Source organism: Manis javanica, chromosome 12 (genome assembly GCF_040802235.1).
Source record: "Manis javanica isolate MJ-LG chromosome 12, MJ_LKY, whole genome shotgun sequence".
Taxonomy (NCBI): Eukaryota; Metazoa; Chordata; class Mammalia; order Pholidota; family Manidae; genus Manis; species Manis javanica.
In genome coordinates, this window is record NC_133167.1 from 65020089 (window position 1) to 65038947 (window position 18859).

The 18859-nt window shown below is 34.9% G+C and overlaps 1 protein-coding gene across 7 annotated transcripts in view; it reads right to left on the reverse strand.

The window, feature by feature from the left end:
- PPIG (peptidylprolyl isomerase G) overlaps positions 1-15550 on the reverse strand; it is a 37969-nt gene extending 22419 nt beyond the window's left edge. Inside the window, exons 1-8 of one of the 7 annotated variants that reach the window (XM_073218719.1) lie at positions 15049-15171; positions 14456-14545; positions 3041-3076; positions 1912-1944; positions 1514-1591; positions 1353-1427; positions 824-931; positions 99-143 (exon numbers count right to left, since the gene is read on the reverse strand). In XM_073218719.1, the coding sequence (XP_073074820.1) occupies positions 99-143; positions 824-931; positions 1353-1427; positions 1514-1574 (289 nt within the window). In that variant the 5' untranslated portion in view covers positions 1575-1591; positions 1912-1944; positions 3041-3076; positions 14456-14545; positions 15049-15171. Of the gene's footprint in view, positions 1-98; positions 144-823; positions 932-1352; positions 1428-1513; positions 1592-1911; positions 1945-3040; positions 3077-14455; positions 14546-15048; positions 15172-15409 lie in introns of those variants that run through there. The other 6 variants (XM_073218718.1, XM_017667908.3, XM_073218720.1 and 3 more) reach the window with 6 other exon arrangements.
- Between the last annotated feature and the right edge of the window lie 3309 nt (positions 15551-18859).

Sequence of the window (18859 nt, forward strand, 5' to 3'; positions counted from 1 at the left end):
AACAATCTTATTGTTCAAACATATGTTTTCATGTATATGAAAAATCAAGTGAATAAAACAGAAAACATTAAAAACAATTTAAATGTAAACATTTTTACCTTCAAAAAATCCGCCGTAAATAGATTCTCCTCCTCGCCCATTTCCTAAGAATAAAAAACATGGTCTCTTGGATCTCTCAGCAGAGTAATCTTGAAGTTGCTACCTAAACAAAATGCTTCTTACAAAGCAGATGCTTGAATGACTGTGAATCAATAATACTCAAAGGTTCAGAGCAAATATATAAAAGACTTTAAAGTCAATACTGACAAGATCCTAAATTACTTTCCCTTCTCTTTTGATAAAATAGTTAAGATTGTGACAAAGCCTATCACGATTATGTGGAAAAAAGAATATTCAGATTCTAATGATTATGCAGGTCTTTTAGCAAAAATTACAGGCCTATTTTCAAAATGACTTTAAAAATAGTTTTTTTTACAATTAAAAAAACTTTGACAATAAAATGCTTTTACAATAAAAAAGTACTGATAGAAAATATTGTAGTTATGGATTATTAGTTGTGACAAATCAAACACAGACATTGATAGTTTACTAGATGTTTTGGTTTTTATCCAGAAGCAAATTTCTGAAATTAATTTATCTATCAAAAGTAAAATTATTTCCTAAGTGCTTCCTTCTTTTTATCTTCTGATTTTTGACCAAATACTAAATGGGGTGAGAAGAAAACTAGACTAGTATTTCTCGAGACTTGTCTAACATCGAAATCTATAATATTCAACAAAGAATATATATATATGATTTTCTTTTATGGGAATCAAAGTCTTACCTTCACTGAAGTCACCACCTTGAACCATAAAATCTTTGACAACTCTGTGAAAGAGACAACTCTTATAGTGTAATGGCTTCTGAGTAGATTTCCCTGTCCCTTTTTCACCTACAGAGAAGAAAATTTATTAGGTTATTTAGTAGAAAGGAAATCAAGGAAGGAGTATTAAAGCAAAATTAGTGATGAGAACTTTTGGCCTTGTAAAATATACCTCTCTTGAACCATGCAGACTTCTTTGAACATAGAATCTTCACTCCCCTCAAGGAATTTTCTAAAAAATTCATTTAAAACCTACCCATGTTTTTCTGGACAGTGTAGAAATATATAAATCAATTTCTGATAAAATTCCACTACAACTAAAATTTCTAAGAACTACTTTCTACTTTCACATTCTGTTCAATGTTGCATAATCTGCATGTTAAGAGAAGGAAGTTATATGCATGAGGAAGTCTAAAATATGTTAAAAATGAAAACAAACCATAGTCAAATGAAACTACTGATTATCAGGGGAATTGAAATGTCAACAAACCTGTACAAAGACAACGAAAGTTCTCGCATGTTTTGGGGCACACATCAGAAAATAATTCAAAGACAACTCTTCCAGCTGAAAAAGAAGGCAGCTCATTTAAACTTCTTTACTAATTTAAAAAATTAAGTACTTGTTTATAAACAGGAACATTATTTTCTTACCAGGTTGATTATTAATGGCAATGTCAAAAAAGCATCGAGGACGCTGAACCTTTATTCCCATGGCTTCAGTACTTCAACCTATGAATAAAATAGTTTCAGGCAAACAGACTTAAACAGCAAAGATTTTTTCATAAATTTCTGGAAAAATAAATTCTGTGGAACATAAACTAGAAATGTAGTTTGAATTTATTTTGATATTTATTTCTATGATATAAATCACGTATATTCTTTTCTTTCAGAGATTAGACTGCATCTTGTGAAGCAGATAGAAAGACATAAAAGGAAAGGCTTAGTCATGACATAATAAAATTTCTATTTTAACCAAATATAGATTACCACCACAAAGTAGAAAACTATACTAAGTCTGTTATGACTAGTGAACTCAACAAGCAAATTACCTTTAAATAGAGAAAAATCCAATCTTTTTGCTCCTAGAAAATGAAAATGAGTTTCGATTAAGACAGTAGTTTTTAAAAGGAAAACAATGAAACTCCTAAAAAACACCAAAAATATGTCATTGACGAATAAAGTGGGATATTTTAACTGTAGTAATATATGGCAGATTTATATTTGGAGTAAGAGCACAATATTAAGCTTACTGATATACTGGTGTAAAACAATAAATACCAGTAAGAGAGATACTCTGTAACAGTTTAAGAACAGACATTCTTTTCATAAGGCATTTATTTTAAAGACTTATAATGTTTGAATCTTAATACTTGGTTTGGAGTAACAGGGTAAGGTGAAGAGCAGAAGAAACAAAGGCACTTAGTGTAAATAGCATCCAAAATGACAGACTACAAAATTGACAGTTTCACTTGGTTCGAATAGAGACTGAAATGTATATGCTTTCCTGAAAATTATCATATCTAAGCTGTTAGCTCAGCAAGCAGTGCATGCATAATATTTTAGGCCCAGGGTAGCTCTGAAAGATCTCTATTCTCCATTCTCAAGATTCCTCCCTTAATTAATTTTAATTAAAATTTTTATTGAGACAATTATGTATTTACATAGAGTTGTGGGAAATACAGAATGATATAGAGTGTTATTTACCCAATTTCCTCCAGTGGTAGCATTTTATGAAACTACAATCCATTTATCCTATTCACATTTCCCTGGTTTTAGCTGTACTCATTTGTGTACATGTGTACTTACTCATAGTTCACAATTCTATCCATGTGTAGGTTCATATATCTACTATTCCTTATCACTTTCACATACACACAAACTGCAAGTCAGAATATTCAATAATAAAAGACTTTACCCAAATTACCAACAATCTGAAAAACCCAAATTATATGTATTCATTTAATGTTGATTATGTTTGATAGGGATTAAATTACATAAAAGATAGGCTATGTTCTATTCAAATTCAGCCCAAGTGTTAGTCTGTTTACTTTTGATACCATAGCATGAATAAGAGGGAAAAATAACCCCATTTTCTCATAACTTCCCCCATTTTTTATTTCTAACAGATGTAACGGATACTATAATTTGTTTCACATGAAACAAAGCAAAAAAACATACCTTTCAACCCTCCAGTAGACTACAGACATAGACTACCTAAGAAAAAAAACATCAAAAGTACTTAGCAATTTCAGTATATTGCTAAATTTGTTGCATTAAGTTTTAAATTGTGTAGAATTTCAATTCCTGCCTACCTGAAATTGAGAATACATCCACAAACCCAAGGAAACTAACTATCTTAGCTTTAAAACATTAAATTACTACTTAGTATCTGATAATCCTTTATCTAAATTTTTGTAAGCCTTCAAAGTCTCTACTTTCAGGGGTAGAAGAAGGAGAGAGAAGTTGAACCATTTGTTTATTTTCCTCCAAAAAAAACTACAGCTATTTGCTTAACCACAATATTCCAGGTGCAGATTTCTATTCTTACAAAGTGAGTACTACAGTATAGATAGTATGCCCCCAAACACCAAATGGTATACAGTTACAGCTGACTTCCTACTGTGTTTTTGAAAAAAAACTCTAGTTTGAAAAACAGGCAAAAGTTATGAAAGCTCAGGAAAATAATTCCTAATTACCCTCAGTCTCTGATGGTTTTCCAAGTTTCTCAATTCTAAGTCACAATGTAAACAGTCCTATAGTTTCAGGACTTTGAAATTACAATGAATACCACAACTAATTTATGGACTTAGGAGCATAAAGTGTAATAGGATAGTGATTTGTTCTGTTCCTGGATATGAACACTGCTTACACAGCTGAGTTCACTTTGGAAAAATGTTGACCTATACTTAGAATTTGTGTAGTTACTGATATTCTATGGTATACTCCAGTAAACAGTTTGTTTTACTAAAACTAATATATCTTAAATAACTCTTTCTCTATCCCTAGTTCTCTCAGAACTCAGTAAACATTATCGCTGTCCAACCCAGCTAAGGCTGAAACCTTGGAGCCATCTTTGGTTCCAGTGTCTTTCAAAGTTCATTATCCAAGCAATCAGAAAGTCAGTTTGCCACGAGTTTCAACAATTATCCCAAAGCTCTATTTTTACAATTATTATAATTTCTTATCTGGACTACTGCAATAGCCTCCTAACTGGTTTCCCTGCTTTTACTTAGTCCTGGTAATGTCAATTCCCCACAGAATAACCAGAGTGCACTGTAAAAACCGCCAACCTTACCCTATCATTCCTCTGCCTAATATTTTCTAATGTCTTACATGGATTTTAAGACCCTAAACTAGTGTTGTCCAACAGAAAGATGAAGCCACATGTGTAGCCACATTTAAAAAAAAATGTTCATTTAAATAATGTATCAGTATATCCAAAATATTACTATTCCAATATATAATCAACTCAACATGTTTTTAATGAGCTATTTCATTCTCTTTTTGGTACTAAATCTTAGAAATCCACTGTTTATCAATTCATAAAACTAGCCACATTTCAGGTGCTCAGTAACCACATGAGGCTCAAGTTGTTAAGCACTGTACTGGACAGCATGACTTTAAGTATTTTAGCTCTTGCTGACCACTGAAACTTCACCTAGTATTGTTTGTCAACTTTGCTTCAGCCACATTGGTGCCCCTGCCACTCTTTTTTGTTTGTTTTTTGTGTTTTTTGTGGTTTTTTTAAGTGAAGTTTTTGACAGTGAAGTGTCCCTGCTATTCTTTAAATATCCCAAGACCTAGTCCCTCATCAGGTCTTTTACATTTGTTGTTCCCTCTGTATGGCATGTTCTTACCCCAGATCTTCACATGGTTTATTCCCTCACTTCATTTAAGTCACTGCTAAGTATCAACTCCTCATAGAAACAATCCTTGCCCAGTATATTCAAAAGAGCAGCTCCTGTCCTGCAACACTTGTATCCCGTTACTGTGCTTTATTTTTTTCCCAGCATCTATTGCTACTTGATATTTTGTTATAAATTCAAGTTTTTTTTGTCCATTCACTAGAATATAAGCTCTGTCATGTGATAGACTTTTCCAGTTTTGATCCCCTCTTAAGTCCCAGTGCCTCAAACAGTGCTTGGCTATGGCAGGAAATCAATATTTAATAGATCAATCAATGTTAACTGAAAAGATATGCATGTGTGAAAATGCTTTTTACAACACTGTAACACAAACAACAAAAAGCAAACACCCAAAAATGTCCCGTGATGACTGAACAGCTGAATAAATTACAGTATATACATTCTATTATTATTATGCAGCATTTTAACAAGCCTTTACTTACACTTTCCAAAAAAACTATTGTTGACTAGAAAAAAAAAAGCAAGTTGTACATAAGCATCTTTTGTACACCCTAAAGTATTCTATTTCCACAGATAAAGAAAAAGGTCTTATGAGAAATATACCAAAATTCCTGACAGTACTCTGCAGAGAGAACTGGGCAGAGGGATGGAAGTCAACAGGAGCATTAAGCTTTAACTATTAGCTTTGAATTTTTACAATAAGATATTCATGAATTAGTTTCCCATTTTAAAAATAATAAAATCTGAAGATATATCTGCATAATAAAATAGGAAATATATGAAAATGTTAAGAGTCTGTATCTAAATACACAGAAATCTGTTGCATTTCTATACACTAATGATGAAATAACAGAAAGAGAAATCAGAAAAACAATTCCATTCACACTTGCATCAAAGAGAATAAAATACCCAGGAATAAAGCTAACCAAGGAAATGAAAGACCTATACCCTGAAAACTACAAGACACTCTTGAGAGAAATTAAAGAGGACACTAACAAATGGAAATTCATCCCATTCTCTTGGCTAGGAAGAATTAATATTCTCAAAATGGGAATCCTGCCTAAAGCAATCTACAGATTCAGTGCAATCCCTATCAAAATAACAACAGCATTCTTCAACGAACTGGAACAAATAGTTCTAAAATTCATCTGGAACCACAAAAGACCCCAAATAGACAAAGCAATCCTGAGAAGGAAGAATACACCTGGGGGGATTATGCTCCCCAACTTCAAGGTCTACTACAAAGCCACAGTTATCAATACCATTTGGTACAGGGACAAGAACAGACCCACAGACCAGTGGAACAGAATAGAGAGCCCAGATATAAACCCAAGCATATATGGCCAATTGATATATGATAAAGGAGCCATGGACATACAATGGGGAAATGACAGCATCTTCAACAGCTGGTATTGGCGAATGAAACTGGATCACTGTCTAACTTCATACACAAAAGTAAACTCAAAATGGATCAAAGACCTGAATGTGAGTCATGAAACCATAAAACTCTTAGAAGAAAACATAAGCAAAACTCTCTTGAATATAAACACGAGGAACTTTTGCATGAGCATATCTCCTTAGACAAGGGAAATAAAAGCAAAAATGAACAAGGGGGACTATATCAAACTAAAAAGCTTCTGTATAGCAAAGACACCACCAGTAGAACAAAAAGGCAACCTACAGTATGAGAGAATGTATTTATAAATGATATATCCAATAAGGGGTTGACATCCAAAATATATAAAGAACTCATGCATCTCAACAAGCAAAAAGCAAATAACCTGATTAAAAAACGGGCAGAGGATCTGAATAGACACTTCTCCAAAGAAATTCAGATGATCAAAAGGCAAATGAAAAGATGCTCCACATCGCTAATCATCAGGGAAATGCAAATTAAAACCACGATGAGGTATCACCTCATACCAGCTGGGATGGCCAACATCCAAAAGACAAACAACAAATGCTGGTGAGGATGTGGACAAAGGGGAACCCTCCTACACTGCTGATGGGAATGTAAATTAGTTCAACCATTGTGAAAAACAGTACGGAGGTTCCTCAAAAAACTAAAAATAGAAATACCATTTGACCCAGGAATTCCACTCCTAAGAATTTACCCTAAGAAAACAGGACCACAGATTCAAAGACATATGCACCCCTATGTTTATCGCAGCACTCTTTACAATAGCCAAGATATGGAAGCAACCTAAGTGTACATGAATAGATGAATGGATAAAGATGTGGTACATATATACAATGGAATATTATTCATCCATAAGAAGAAAACAAATCCTACCATTTGCAACAACATGGATGGAGCTAGAGGGTATTATGCTCAGTGAAATAAGCCAAGCGGAGAAATACAAATACCAAATGATTTCACTCATCTGTGGAGTATAACAACAAAGCAAAAACTGAAGGAAGAAAACAGCAGCAGACTCACAGAACCCAAGAATGGCCTAACAGTTACCAAAGGGAAAGGGACTGGGGAGGGATAAGGGGATTAAGGGGCATTATGATTAGCACACATAATGCAGGAGTTCATAGGGAAAGAAGTATAGCACAGAGAAGACAAGTAGTGACTCTTTAGCACCTTACTATGTTGATGGACAGTGACTGTAATGGGGTTTGTGGTGGGGGCTTGATAATAGGGGGAATGTAGTAAATGTTGCTCGTGTGAAACCTGAGCATAAGACTGTGTATCAATGATAACTTAATAAAAAAAAATGTTCATAAAAGAAAAGAGTCTGTCTTTTTTCATTTCAGTCCTTTCATTTCCTGTTTTCTACAACATACACCTGTAAAAGAAATGCTTCAAAAGAGAGCTCAAATCTTAAAGTATTTTTAAAGTGTCACTCTTTCATGATTACTAATGTTAATGCACAAATCTAGAATATCTTAGGAAATGAGTTTTCATTTCATGAAACCGTGCACCCTCCCTTTCAATGGAAACTTGGAAAAATATATGTGAATATTTACCTAAACTCTGGAGATACTAAATAACTTTTTAGGTTCACTAATAATAGAATAAACAGTGGAGACAAACAGAAGTGACCCATGAAAAAATTTATGTCTATTAGTCAAAGAGAAATTAGAAAGTAAAAATTTGTTTAAATGTCTTCAATGAACATGTACTCATTTTCTTACTGTAGAAAAGTACCTAGGAATGGGACACTAATATGATTCTCCTCTGAGTAGGACATCCCACTCATTGCGTTACATTAAATATCAGTCCATGTGATAACCAAAAAAACCTCTAACTGTCCCTGTGTTTGAGAACACACTACCATAAATCCATGCACCAAACAATAGCACAAAGGTCAGCCACCCAAGGGAACATAGATAATTCACAAAAAGTGGAATTAAAAATATAAACAGCAGGAACGCTTTTGCTAAGCAACTTGGCATTATAGACAAAGAACTCTGAATATATAGCTGACCCTTGAACAAAATGGGTTCAAATTGCACAAGTCCACTCATGTGGATTTTTTCACCCAATATTGGAAAATTTTTTGGAGATTTGCAACACTTGGAAAAAAAACACTGTCTTTTCTTTAGCTTATTTTAGTAACGTTTTTTAGGGTAGTCAGAAGTTTTATGTGGATTTTCAGCTGCGAGGGGGTGTGGTCAGCACCCTTATCCCCTCATTATTCACCTTGTTCAGGGTTCAGCTGTATTCATGTTCATTTTAACTTTTAACACTTCAGTAATTCAATATTTGAAATCTCTCCAAAGGAAGCCATTTTACATGAAATATTCTTTTGGGGGTACTGGTTTTTATAATTAGAAACAACCTGAAAGTCCAACACAACAAAATTCCAGTTGTAAGATAAAAAAGTCCTGGGGATGTAATGTACATGACAACGACAGTTATGTACGGTACATTTGAAAGTCCTCACAAGAAAAAAATATTTTTTTTCACCCATTTATGAGATGATGGATGTTAGTTAACTTGTTACAGTAATCATTTCACGATATATCTAAGTCAAGCCATAATGATGTATACTTTATAAACTCACACAGTGCTGTATGTCAAGTACACCTCAATAAAACTGAGGTAAAATTTACATGAAAATATGAACACTGCTCATAAATTATGAGCATTACTTACAATAGCCAAGACATGGAAACAACCTTAGTGTCCACTGATGGATGAATGAGTAAAGAAAATGGGATATATATGTGTGTGTATAAACACACACACACAAGATTATTATTCAGCCATAAAAAAGAAAGAAGTCCTACCACTTGTGACAACATGGACAGACTTTGGGGTCATTATGCCAAGTAAAATAAGTCAGAGAGAGAAAGACAAATACTGTATGATTTTACTTACATGTAGAACCTTAAAAAAAAAAAAAAACCCCATGCATGCTGTAAAGGTCTTCAGTATGTAATATACAACATGGTGACTAGTTACAGTACTGTATCTGAAAGTTGCTAAGATAGATCTTGAAAGTACTCATTATAAGAAAAAAATTTTGTTAACTATGTGAGGTTATGTATGTTAGCTAGACTTACTGTGGTGATTATTCCACAATATATACAAATACCAAATCATGTTGCACACACAAAACCAACATAATGGTATATGTCAATTATATCTCAAAAAAATAAAATGAGAAAAAAAAGGACTTACAACAAAATACTAATATTGATTATATTTGGGCCATGGGTTTAAGGATCCAAATATGTATCTGTTTTCCAAATTTACTTATATCAAGTAGCAATCAAGAAACAGTATTTTTAAAGAAACAACTGAGACAGTTTTTTTGTTATAAAAATAGCAAAGACTTTAAAATAGTAACTGCCAATGCTATATACAACTCTTCTGGAAACAATATATGAAACCTCTTAAGTGTTTATACCTTAAACTGGTTTATACCTTAAACCAATAAAATTCAACCATTAGGTATCTATTATAAGGAACTACTCTAAATTTAGGAAGTCCCTCTATAAAGTCGCCCATCTTAGTGCTCTTTTTAGCAGCATAAAATCAGAAGCAACTTATTCAATACTATGAAAAATGGTTAATGGTCTCTGGTGAACCATTTGAACAAAATACCAGTTATTAAAGCAATGCTTACATAAATTAGTAATTTGGAAAATGATCATAATTTGTTAAAAGATATAAAATATATGCAACATCATTATAATCATGAAAACTACTACTAACCCTCAAATTCAAAGATTTGCAAAAAGAAAAAAGATTGAAAGAAAATAATTATATATTTGGTTCAGAGATAGGAGAGGATTTTTGCCTCACTACTTCTTTCCACTTTAATAAACATAGCTGCTATTATAAAGAAAAAATTCGTAATAAAAAAGTAAATATGCAATCTTCTGAGATTATAATGTACATGTCTGTAAGTGGCTGTAATATACATTTAGGTTATACCATACAAAGATAGTTTTCACAAAAATAGATTGAAATTAGTGTTCCTGAAATGACAAATCAAATATGCCTTAAATTCAAGAAAGACAAAAGATAGCAAATTATTATTAAAAGCACTATACAAATCTCGAGTATGTAAACACGCTAATACTCATAGCTAACGAAGAACAATGGTGACACAAAAGAAGGCTTGACACTATTTGAAATCAGATTTTTTTCTAATCAGTAATAGGACACAGTATTTCCTCTATAATTATGGTTTCCTAGTGTTAGTCAATATCTAAAAATCAAATTCAAAACAAATATATGGTCAATTTTTCATTTTTCAAGAAAAAGTAAAAAAAAAAAAAATCAATGCTGAGAGAGACCAAAAAATACAATTCAGGGGAAAATCAAGCCTATGCAATTTTCAATATAATCACTCAAGAGTTTCCTAATAATAGCATGAAATGTAAGGTTTGAGAATAGTAGTCTGCAAGTGATCTGTTCACTGAAAATTCATTTAATTTGAATGAGTTGCAGCTATTCCTATTAAAATCCAGATATGAATTCTTCTTGGGAAAAGAAAAGTATCACATCTAGCAATGTGCCGCATTCCTGTACTGCAATCAGTGTAAGTCTGCTCCATTAGATGAGGTATATGTTCCAGTTTGACATACTTCCCACTAATGCCTATTAGCTGTTACCACTGGACCTCACACACTCCTCAACCCACCTGACCCCTTCAAAAATCTGAGTATAATATTTAATTTCATCTACTTTATTCACAATGAAAATGCTTTTTAAATAATCGACAGTTAATAAGATCACAGAAAAAAGTCAGAGGATACAGAATGCACAAAATCCTGACACTTAGCTAAAACCTTTAATATTTTTATAAATATACTTTTTCCAAAGCAGACTTACAATATGTTGTTTAAAGTATTTATCAACATTATCACAGTTTTGTATGTCAACAGATACATAATGTAATAAAAATTTAAAATATTAAATGATACGATGTATAAACTTATGCACCCATGTTTTTAAAAAATCAGAGGGGTAAGAAATTCAGATGTTTTTAATCTTGTAGTTTCAAACATCAAATAATTTCCATAGTCACCTTAAAGTAACATTAAGGATGGGAGGAGAGGGCAGGACAAAGATATAGGCAACTAATTATTAAAATATATGGTAAAGAACATGGCATTTGTAATTAGGCAATAAAGAATGCAGTGACTTTACTATTTTTTTTTATTAAAATATCATTGATATACAATCTTAAGTTGGTTTCAAATACACAACACAGTGGTTCAACAGTTATCCATATTATCAAATCCTCACCTCCTCTAGTGAAGCCACTATCCATCAATGTAGTAAAATGTTACAGAATCATTAACTATATTCTCTGTGCTGGACTACCTTCTCCATTACCAACCTATATTGTGATTGTAAATTACTGTGACCCTTAATTCCCTTCCCCCTCCTTCCCACCCTCCCCAACCTCTCCCCCTTGGTAACCACGAGTTCCTTTTCGGTGTCTATGAGTCTACTGCTATTTTGTTCCTTCTGTTTTAATGCAGTGACTTTATTACATTCAAGCAATTATTTTAAAGTTTCATATGGTATAAAGGAGTCAGCATAGTATTGAGTCTTTAAAAAGTAGACAGATTTTTTAAGCTATTAAGATGATGAGCAGGTCTTTGCCTTTTTATGATTCTCTTGGCTAATTCTTGTGTTCTTAAAGATCCAAAATAGAGAACACTCTCTGGGAACTTCACCCTGACTCTAAAGCTTAAATGACCCTTTGCTGAATCTTACTTTCATTATCGCAACTTCTCAAATTCAGTGCCTTTACCCCTATATGTACTGCCTCTCACATGGAATACTGCTAATATGCATCTGTAGTCAGGAAATTTCCCCAGATTCTACCAGTAACCACCCTCTCAACCTATTCCACAACGAAAATAGACTCTACTCCCTAATCTGTCTAATGGAGCTGCATTCTGTCAACAAAGTGTTTTTCTCTTCTTTTAAAAAACAGAATTCACTATAAGAGAGCATCCTTAGATCAGGACCAATAAATGAGGATGGGACGTTCTCATCTGCTAGTTTGATGTAACAGGTGACAACTTTCACACAAGATTCCATCTCTGAGAGCAATTAGACTAAGCTAATTAAAACTATAGCAGATCTTGAAGGTAAGTTTCAAAGAAGGCATTCTAACATTCACACCATCCTCTTTAGTTCAAAGATCCTCATGTAGTTCAAAGATCAAATGAGAAATGAAAATGGACTACTTCAAAAATATTAAAAATACATTTATTAATGTCATATTGCTAATGAATTAAGTACCCACAAATTAACATTATAAGGTGTCAGTAAAAGCAACTATGTGCTTCCCTACAGTGCCCCATCCCTTGGTGTCTGACAGTCACAAATCACTGCATTGGCAGAAACATGATTGAAAACATGATTAACAGTGTTTAAGCGCTTTCTGAATTCTTAAATCCTTGAGAAAACTTAGAAAAGCTGTAATGTTGCCAACTTCAGTGTTAAATAAGGATATATACTTTTTACACATATAATCTGAAAGACTTAAAAATATAGCACAACTATGTTAGTACTAAACTAAAAAGCACATACTAACTGGGAAATCTCTGCTAATTTCTTAATATTGTACCTGCAATTATCCAAGTTCTTATAGTGATATATTTATCCTACTGTCTTCAGTACACCATCCTAGCAACATGTTATTTAATCTAGTTAATTCCTATATAAGGAATTACAACCTTCTGAACTTCGAAGGAACCTTAGAGACAATCCAATCCAATCTTCTGATTTTATATAATAAGATGAAGTGAATGGCTCAAGGTCACAAATGGAAAAAAGCAAGAGTTTTCTGGTTACTCTACAATTTCACTATATACTAGTTTATTCACAAATATTCCAGATAATGGCTTATTTAATTTTACTTCCTACCATATGACCACAATGCAACGATTTAATTATGAATAAACATAAAGTTAAAGTTTATACATAATTAACAGTAGCATAATATAAACAAACATGCTTTATTCATTTTAAAAATGGGGAGGAAAAAAATCAATGAGTTAAGAAATCATTCATATTTTTAAAATAGCCATTGTAATATTGAAAATTGATGTACATATTTTTAAATATGATGTACTTATATTTCAAGAAGAGGTTGGTATTTTAATTAAGCCATCACTCAAATCAAAAAGTGCAAAAGACTTCCTGTCTGGCACTGAAAACTACAAAGTCCCCATTATTTTCTCTGAGTATTTATACTACTACCTGTAGTAAGTTTCAAGACGCAAGATATGCCCTACAGAAATAAAAATACACTGAGTTCTTAAGGAGCCTGTACATGCATTAAGGATAAAAACCATTGACACTTAAATCAAATGAAAAATGAAACTGTGCTAATCTTAAAGCCCACCCCCTGCCAAAAAAAGTGCAATACTAAAACGTAGCAGAGAGATTTGCAACTCTTCAAATCACTTGCATTAATTATGTGACTTACATAAATATACAAATAATTTATAACCTTACTCAGAGTCCACCAACACTGCAAAACCACAACATAAAGCACCACAAACTAAAGGCCTTTAATACGTCATAATAAACGTATCAAGTGCTCTTCATTTCACTCACAGAACTGCTGAGTTCTTACTGAAAGCTGAATTTATACAGAATTTTAACAAAGCGAAATATTTATTTTAAATCCCGCAGCTGATGATAGCTTGAAATCGAAATATCATTTTATAGATGAAGAAACTAAAGTTCCGAAAGATGGTTGAGCCAGAAACAAATCCAAATTTTCTAATCTAGGAAGTTTGCATACTTATATACTTCTGACAACAGGGAAAAGGCAACCCTGACAACAGCCTGCAAAGAGAAAAAACCTAAAAAAAAGCAAACACAATTTCTCTTTTAAAAAGCACAGACTCCTACTACAAAACAAGACCCATTACAATCTCATGGTCCCAATAATTCTGAGTCATAAAGAATATACTAAATAATATAAAACGAACTCTGTTTAAGACAAGTACATAATTTGTTATAAAAATAATTCCAACCCAAATAATTAAAATTTTTAAAGGGAGGATGTTAAAACGGGTAAAGTTTCAGGTACATTAAAAAATACGAACGACAGAAGCAGCCACTCTAGGTATTCTTTTACTTTTCTGGATTTTTATGTCACGATTTCAACAACATTAAACTCTTCGATTTCAACATTAAACTCTTCCCCATCATCGTTACGAACCGGCAAACTACTGGCCTTTCTTTGCCGAGGGGGAATACATGCAGACACACACATTTTCTCCCTACCTGGTTTCAGCTACCCCAAATTTCCAAAACATTTGTTCTTTGGACGTACTGTGATCACTACTGCAAAAACTTGGTCCTGCAGATAAAGTACTGTTGTGGGAAAAAATTGAAATCAATGCACAAAATGGTGCTTTTGTGACAGTCTCAAAATGAGAGTTCTCCATTCCCACAGACCTTCACTTAGCGCCTTAAAAGACTAAAGATGGGCCAAATTTGCACACTTCCCCTAAAACACAAGGAGCTTCCAAGCCATCACCTTCCTCCTAAAGAGTAATTTTCTCCTAAAAGGCCCGCGCTGCTCACATCTCAGAAACATGGGAGAACTTCGAGACAGCTCTGGGATGAGAAGGGAAGAGCTTGGATTTGAGTTCTGGAAGAGTGCTTAACCAAGTGCCACTTAACTATGCACGACAGCCGAGGTCTGTGAGGAAAAAGGTCGGAGCAGGAGGAAACCAGTCTTAAATCTAATCTTAACCCCAGTGGTCCAGGCTCCTAGACGCCACTCTCCAACTCTAATCTGACAGGACTTCAGGTCACGCCTTCCGCGTCCCCACTACTCTTCCCGCCTAGCCCACATCAGTGCTTAGTCTTACGATTTTGAAGCATCAGAAACCACCCCAGTTCCTCGGAGTTCAGGCCGCTGTTGCTGCCGCCATATTACAGCTTGTGCGGCAAAATGCGTCAGGCAGAGACGTATGCGCCCGAGTGGAGAGGGCGGGGCTGGCAGGAGGAGGGCCGGCTCGCAGGCCCCCGAGGCCCGGCTGGACGCCTCCGGCTGCAGCATGCACAGAGGCAAAGCCGCGGCCTCCGGGGGCGCCCTCTGGGCCCGCGCAGCCCCAGGACCTCGAGGCAGCTGACTCGGCCAGGCCTGCCGCGCCGGCTCCGCCCATCTCCTCGGGCCCTTCCCGCTCTCGGGCCCCGGACGCCACCGAAGCAACACGGGCCTCACACCACCTACCCGCACCGCTACAGTCTCCTGTTCCCAGGTCTGGTCCTTGAAGCGCTTCAAATCTACCGCCGCCAGAAAAGGCGCTAAAGCCCACTAACCACCTCCCTCCCCCACAACCCAGGCCCGGCGTGGAGGGACGGCGTCGCGCCGGAAATACGTCACGGGTGGGTTGGCCACCTCTTGGGGTTTCCTTGCTTGCGTCACTTCGGCCCTCCCTAGAATTCTCGGATTGCGGGTCCTGTTAAATACCTAGTTTATAGGTAGTTTAGTGCCTTCTGTGTGAGTTGACTGGGAAGGTTTGAGCCGTCAGAATGCCGTACAGTTCGTGAAATGAAGTGCTTCACTTAATTTATTGATCCTGTGCCAGAGGTATTGGGAAGGAAGCCTGTAGGGAAAAACCCCACCTTCGAGGAGTCATCTTGCAGTCCAGGTAACGCTATGACACAAGTTTTAAAAAATGGAAGTGAACAAACTGCAAGTTGAGGAAAGAGGGAAACTGCATAGGACACTGACGCTCTTTGTTGTTTTTATATTCTCACAGCAAACCTGTGATGTAGGTTATCACCCTTGTAAAGAAATTGAGACTCAAGGAAGATTAAATGACTCCCTCCCAAGTACACTGTTCCAAAATACCAAAGCGAGGCTTTGACTCCAAATCCAGTGCTCTTCAAGGAAAATGAACATATATTGTTATTTAGTTATTAAAGAGGTAAGAGTCCTTAGATAATGTTAGAAATAAATGCCCACTTATTTGAGGGGAGGGGAGCTGGTGGCAATACTTGTGGGGGCTTAGATTTTGTTATTGTATAAAAAGAATAGAAGTTATGTTCATTTAAATTTTTCACTCGTTTGTGTTAGGTAAATGACTTATCAACAACATTTGGGCATGTGGTACATGTAAGGGTGTTGACCAATTTTACATAGCTGTAAAACTGAGAGGCCACCCCCTTGCTGCCCCTTTTAAGCTTGTGCCTTTATTATAGGAGAGCAGCTGCATACTCATCTTTGGACAGTTCAGAGGTTACATGCATTTACACGTTGCACTGAGGGCAATTCTGCAATACCTTAAAAAAGTGACTTATCAAGCACTATATTAAGATAAATTTCTTTGAGTATTGGTTTCTTCGATTTTCAGTTTTTTTTCAGAATGTTTTTATTTAGTTATAATGTACAGATTAACTTCTTAGATTTCTACTTGCTGGTAGAGATCATGTATAAGTAACATTGCTGGTAAATTGGTGTTTTCTCCCTCTTTCTCACCATTCAGTCAGAGACATTTTTGAGACTATATTACAGACTATCATTACATTGCAATGATACCATAATTAGACATTCTGAAGTGTCCAGAGGTAACATTATTAATCTTATACTAGGATATACCATCTTCCTAGAGAAATAGACATATGTGAAGGGACTGAAGAATTATTTAATAGTAAAATATTAATAGGTACTTATTAGATACAGTGTACATTATAAATGGGCAGATTTTAGGAGATTATTGAAATCAGTTTTGAAGCAGCATTACAAATGTCAGTTCAAGGACTGGTGGTTGGTGTTAAGCCATGACAAAGTTTTCACTGCTCTTTTCTTAAAAAGAATTGTTTTTAAAAATTGTTTGTCACCTTTTCTTAGTGTTAAGATATTCTTTTATGAAATGATGGTTATAGAATATGATAGTTGCTTTCTTTCTCTAGATGGCCTTACTTGGACAGGTGAAAAACTGGCATGCTTTGTTGGGTCCCAAATATATTGAAATTTCTTTAGTCTGTGCAACTCCAAATTTCCCAAATTGATTTGACATAGAATCATTTTTTTAAGAAGGAACCTGTTCCAAGTAAAGGGAGTATTGTTACCTCCATCAATACTCTAACCTAAAGAACAAAGGATTTATTTCTGTCTTACATAATAAATCTGATGTGAGTGGGCCAATTCTGAGGGCAGCTCTGCTCCATTTAGTCATTCAGGAACTTGAGTTTCTTCCATCGTGTTATTCCAAGATACTCAAGGGCCTTGACACTGCATGATTAGAGTGTGTTGTCTTGGGTTTTAGCCAGCAGGAAAGGGAAAGACGTAATGTCTTACGGCCTAAAGGAGGAAGCAGCACATTGCCTCTGGCTCTCTCACTCTTATCAATGAGAACTAATCACATAGCCAAATCCAATCAAGGTGCTTGGAAATTTAATATTGGCATGTGTCCAGAAAGAGGAGGAAAAGGTATTTTGGTGGAAAATTAACACTCTGGGCCATATATCCCATTGAAAGATAGTTATTTGCACAATTAATTTGGCCAGTCTACAATGAGCAAACACAAGATTTGCTGTGATGTCACTATTGTTTTGAACTGTATTTAGATTCCAGCACTCTTAGGTAAACTGTTCTTAAGGTCACTTTTAACAGCAGATTCAACGACCAAAAAAAAAAAAAAAAAAAGTTTTAGAATCGTCCAGGCAGGGGTTTCCAAGGGGAGTCTTCAGTTAGCCCTTGACTTATTTTGCATGTCTTTCTTAAAGGTAGGATTTTTAAATTAAAGTTTAACATATACAAATCTTCCTAAACTTATGATGTGGTTATATCTCAAGAAACCTATTCCATCTTGAAAAATATTGTAAGTTGGAAATGCCTAACCTACCAAACACATAGATTACCTATCTTACCTTAAATGTGCTTAGAACTCTTTTAAGTTAGCCTACAGCTGGGCAAAATCATCTAATACAAATACTATTTTATAATGAAATGTTGAATACCTCATGTAATTTATTGAGTACTGTACTGAAAGTGAAAAGCAGTATGGATGTATGGGTACAGAATGGCTGTATGTGTATTAGCGATCACTCTTGTAATCCTGTGGCTGACTGGGAGCTTTGGCTCACTGCTGCCACCCAGTATCACAAGCGAGTATTGTACCACATAGTGCTAGGCTGGGTAAAGAGCAAAATTTAAAGTTTGAAGTATGGTTTCTTCTGAATGTGTATTGCTTTCATACCTTTGTAGAATTAAAAAATTGTAAGTTGAACCATCATAAGACAGGGAATGTCTGTGCTCATAAATCATAAAAATAGCTTGATACGTTCTACAAAGCGAGCATAGGTGTGACTTCCACCAGATTAAGATGTAGAGCAATATCAGCATTCCCGAGCCTCCCTTATGCCCCTACCAGTAATTCTACCACCCCAATGCCTGAAACCGCTGCCAAAGATAAACCTCTGTGCAGAACTCCGTCAGCGTATATTTGTTCTGTCTGTTTTTGAACCTAATATAAATGGAATTATGCATATGTATTCATTTGTGGTTCAAAATTGTGTTTCTGAGATGATCAGTCTTGCTACATGTAACAATAGTTTGTCCTTTCCAGTTCCTTTATAGTATTCCATTATATGGGTATATTAGTCAGGGGTTTCCAAAGAAATAGAACCAGTAGGATACGTGTTAGAAGGGATTTATTATGAGGCTTGCTC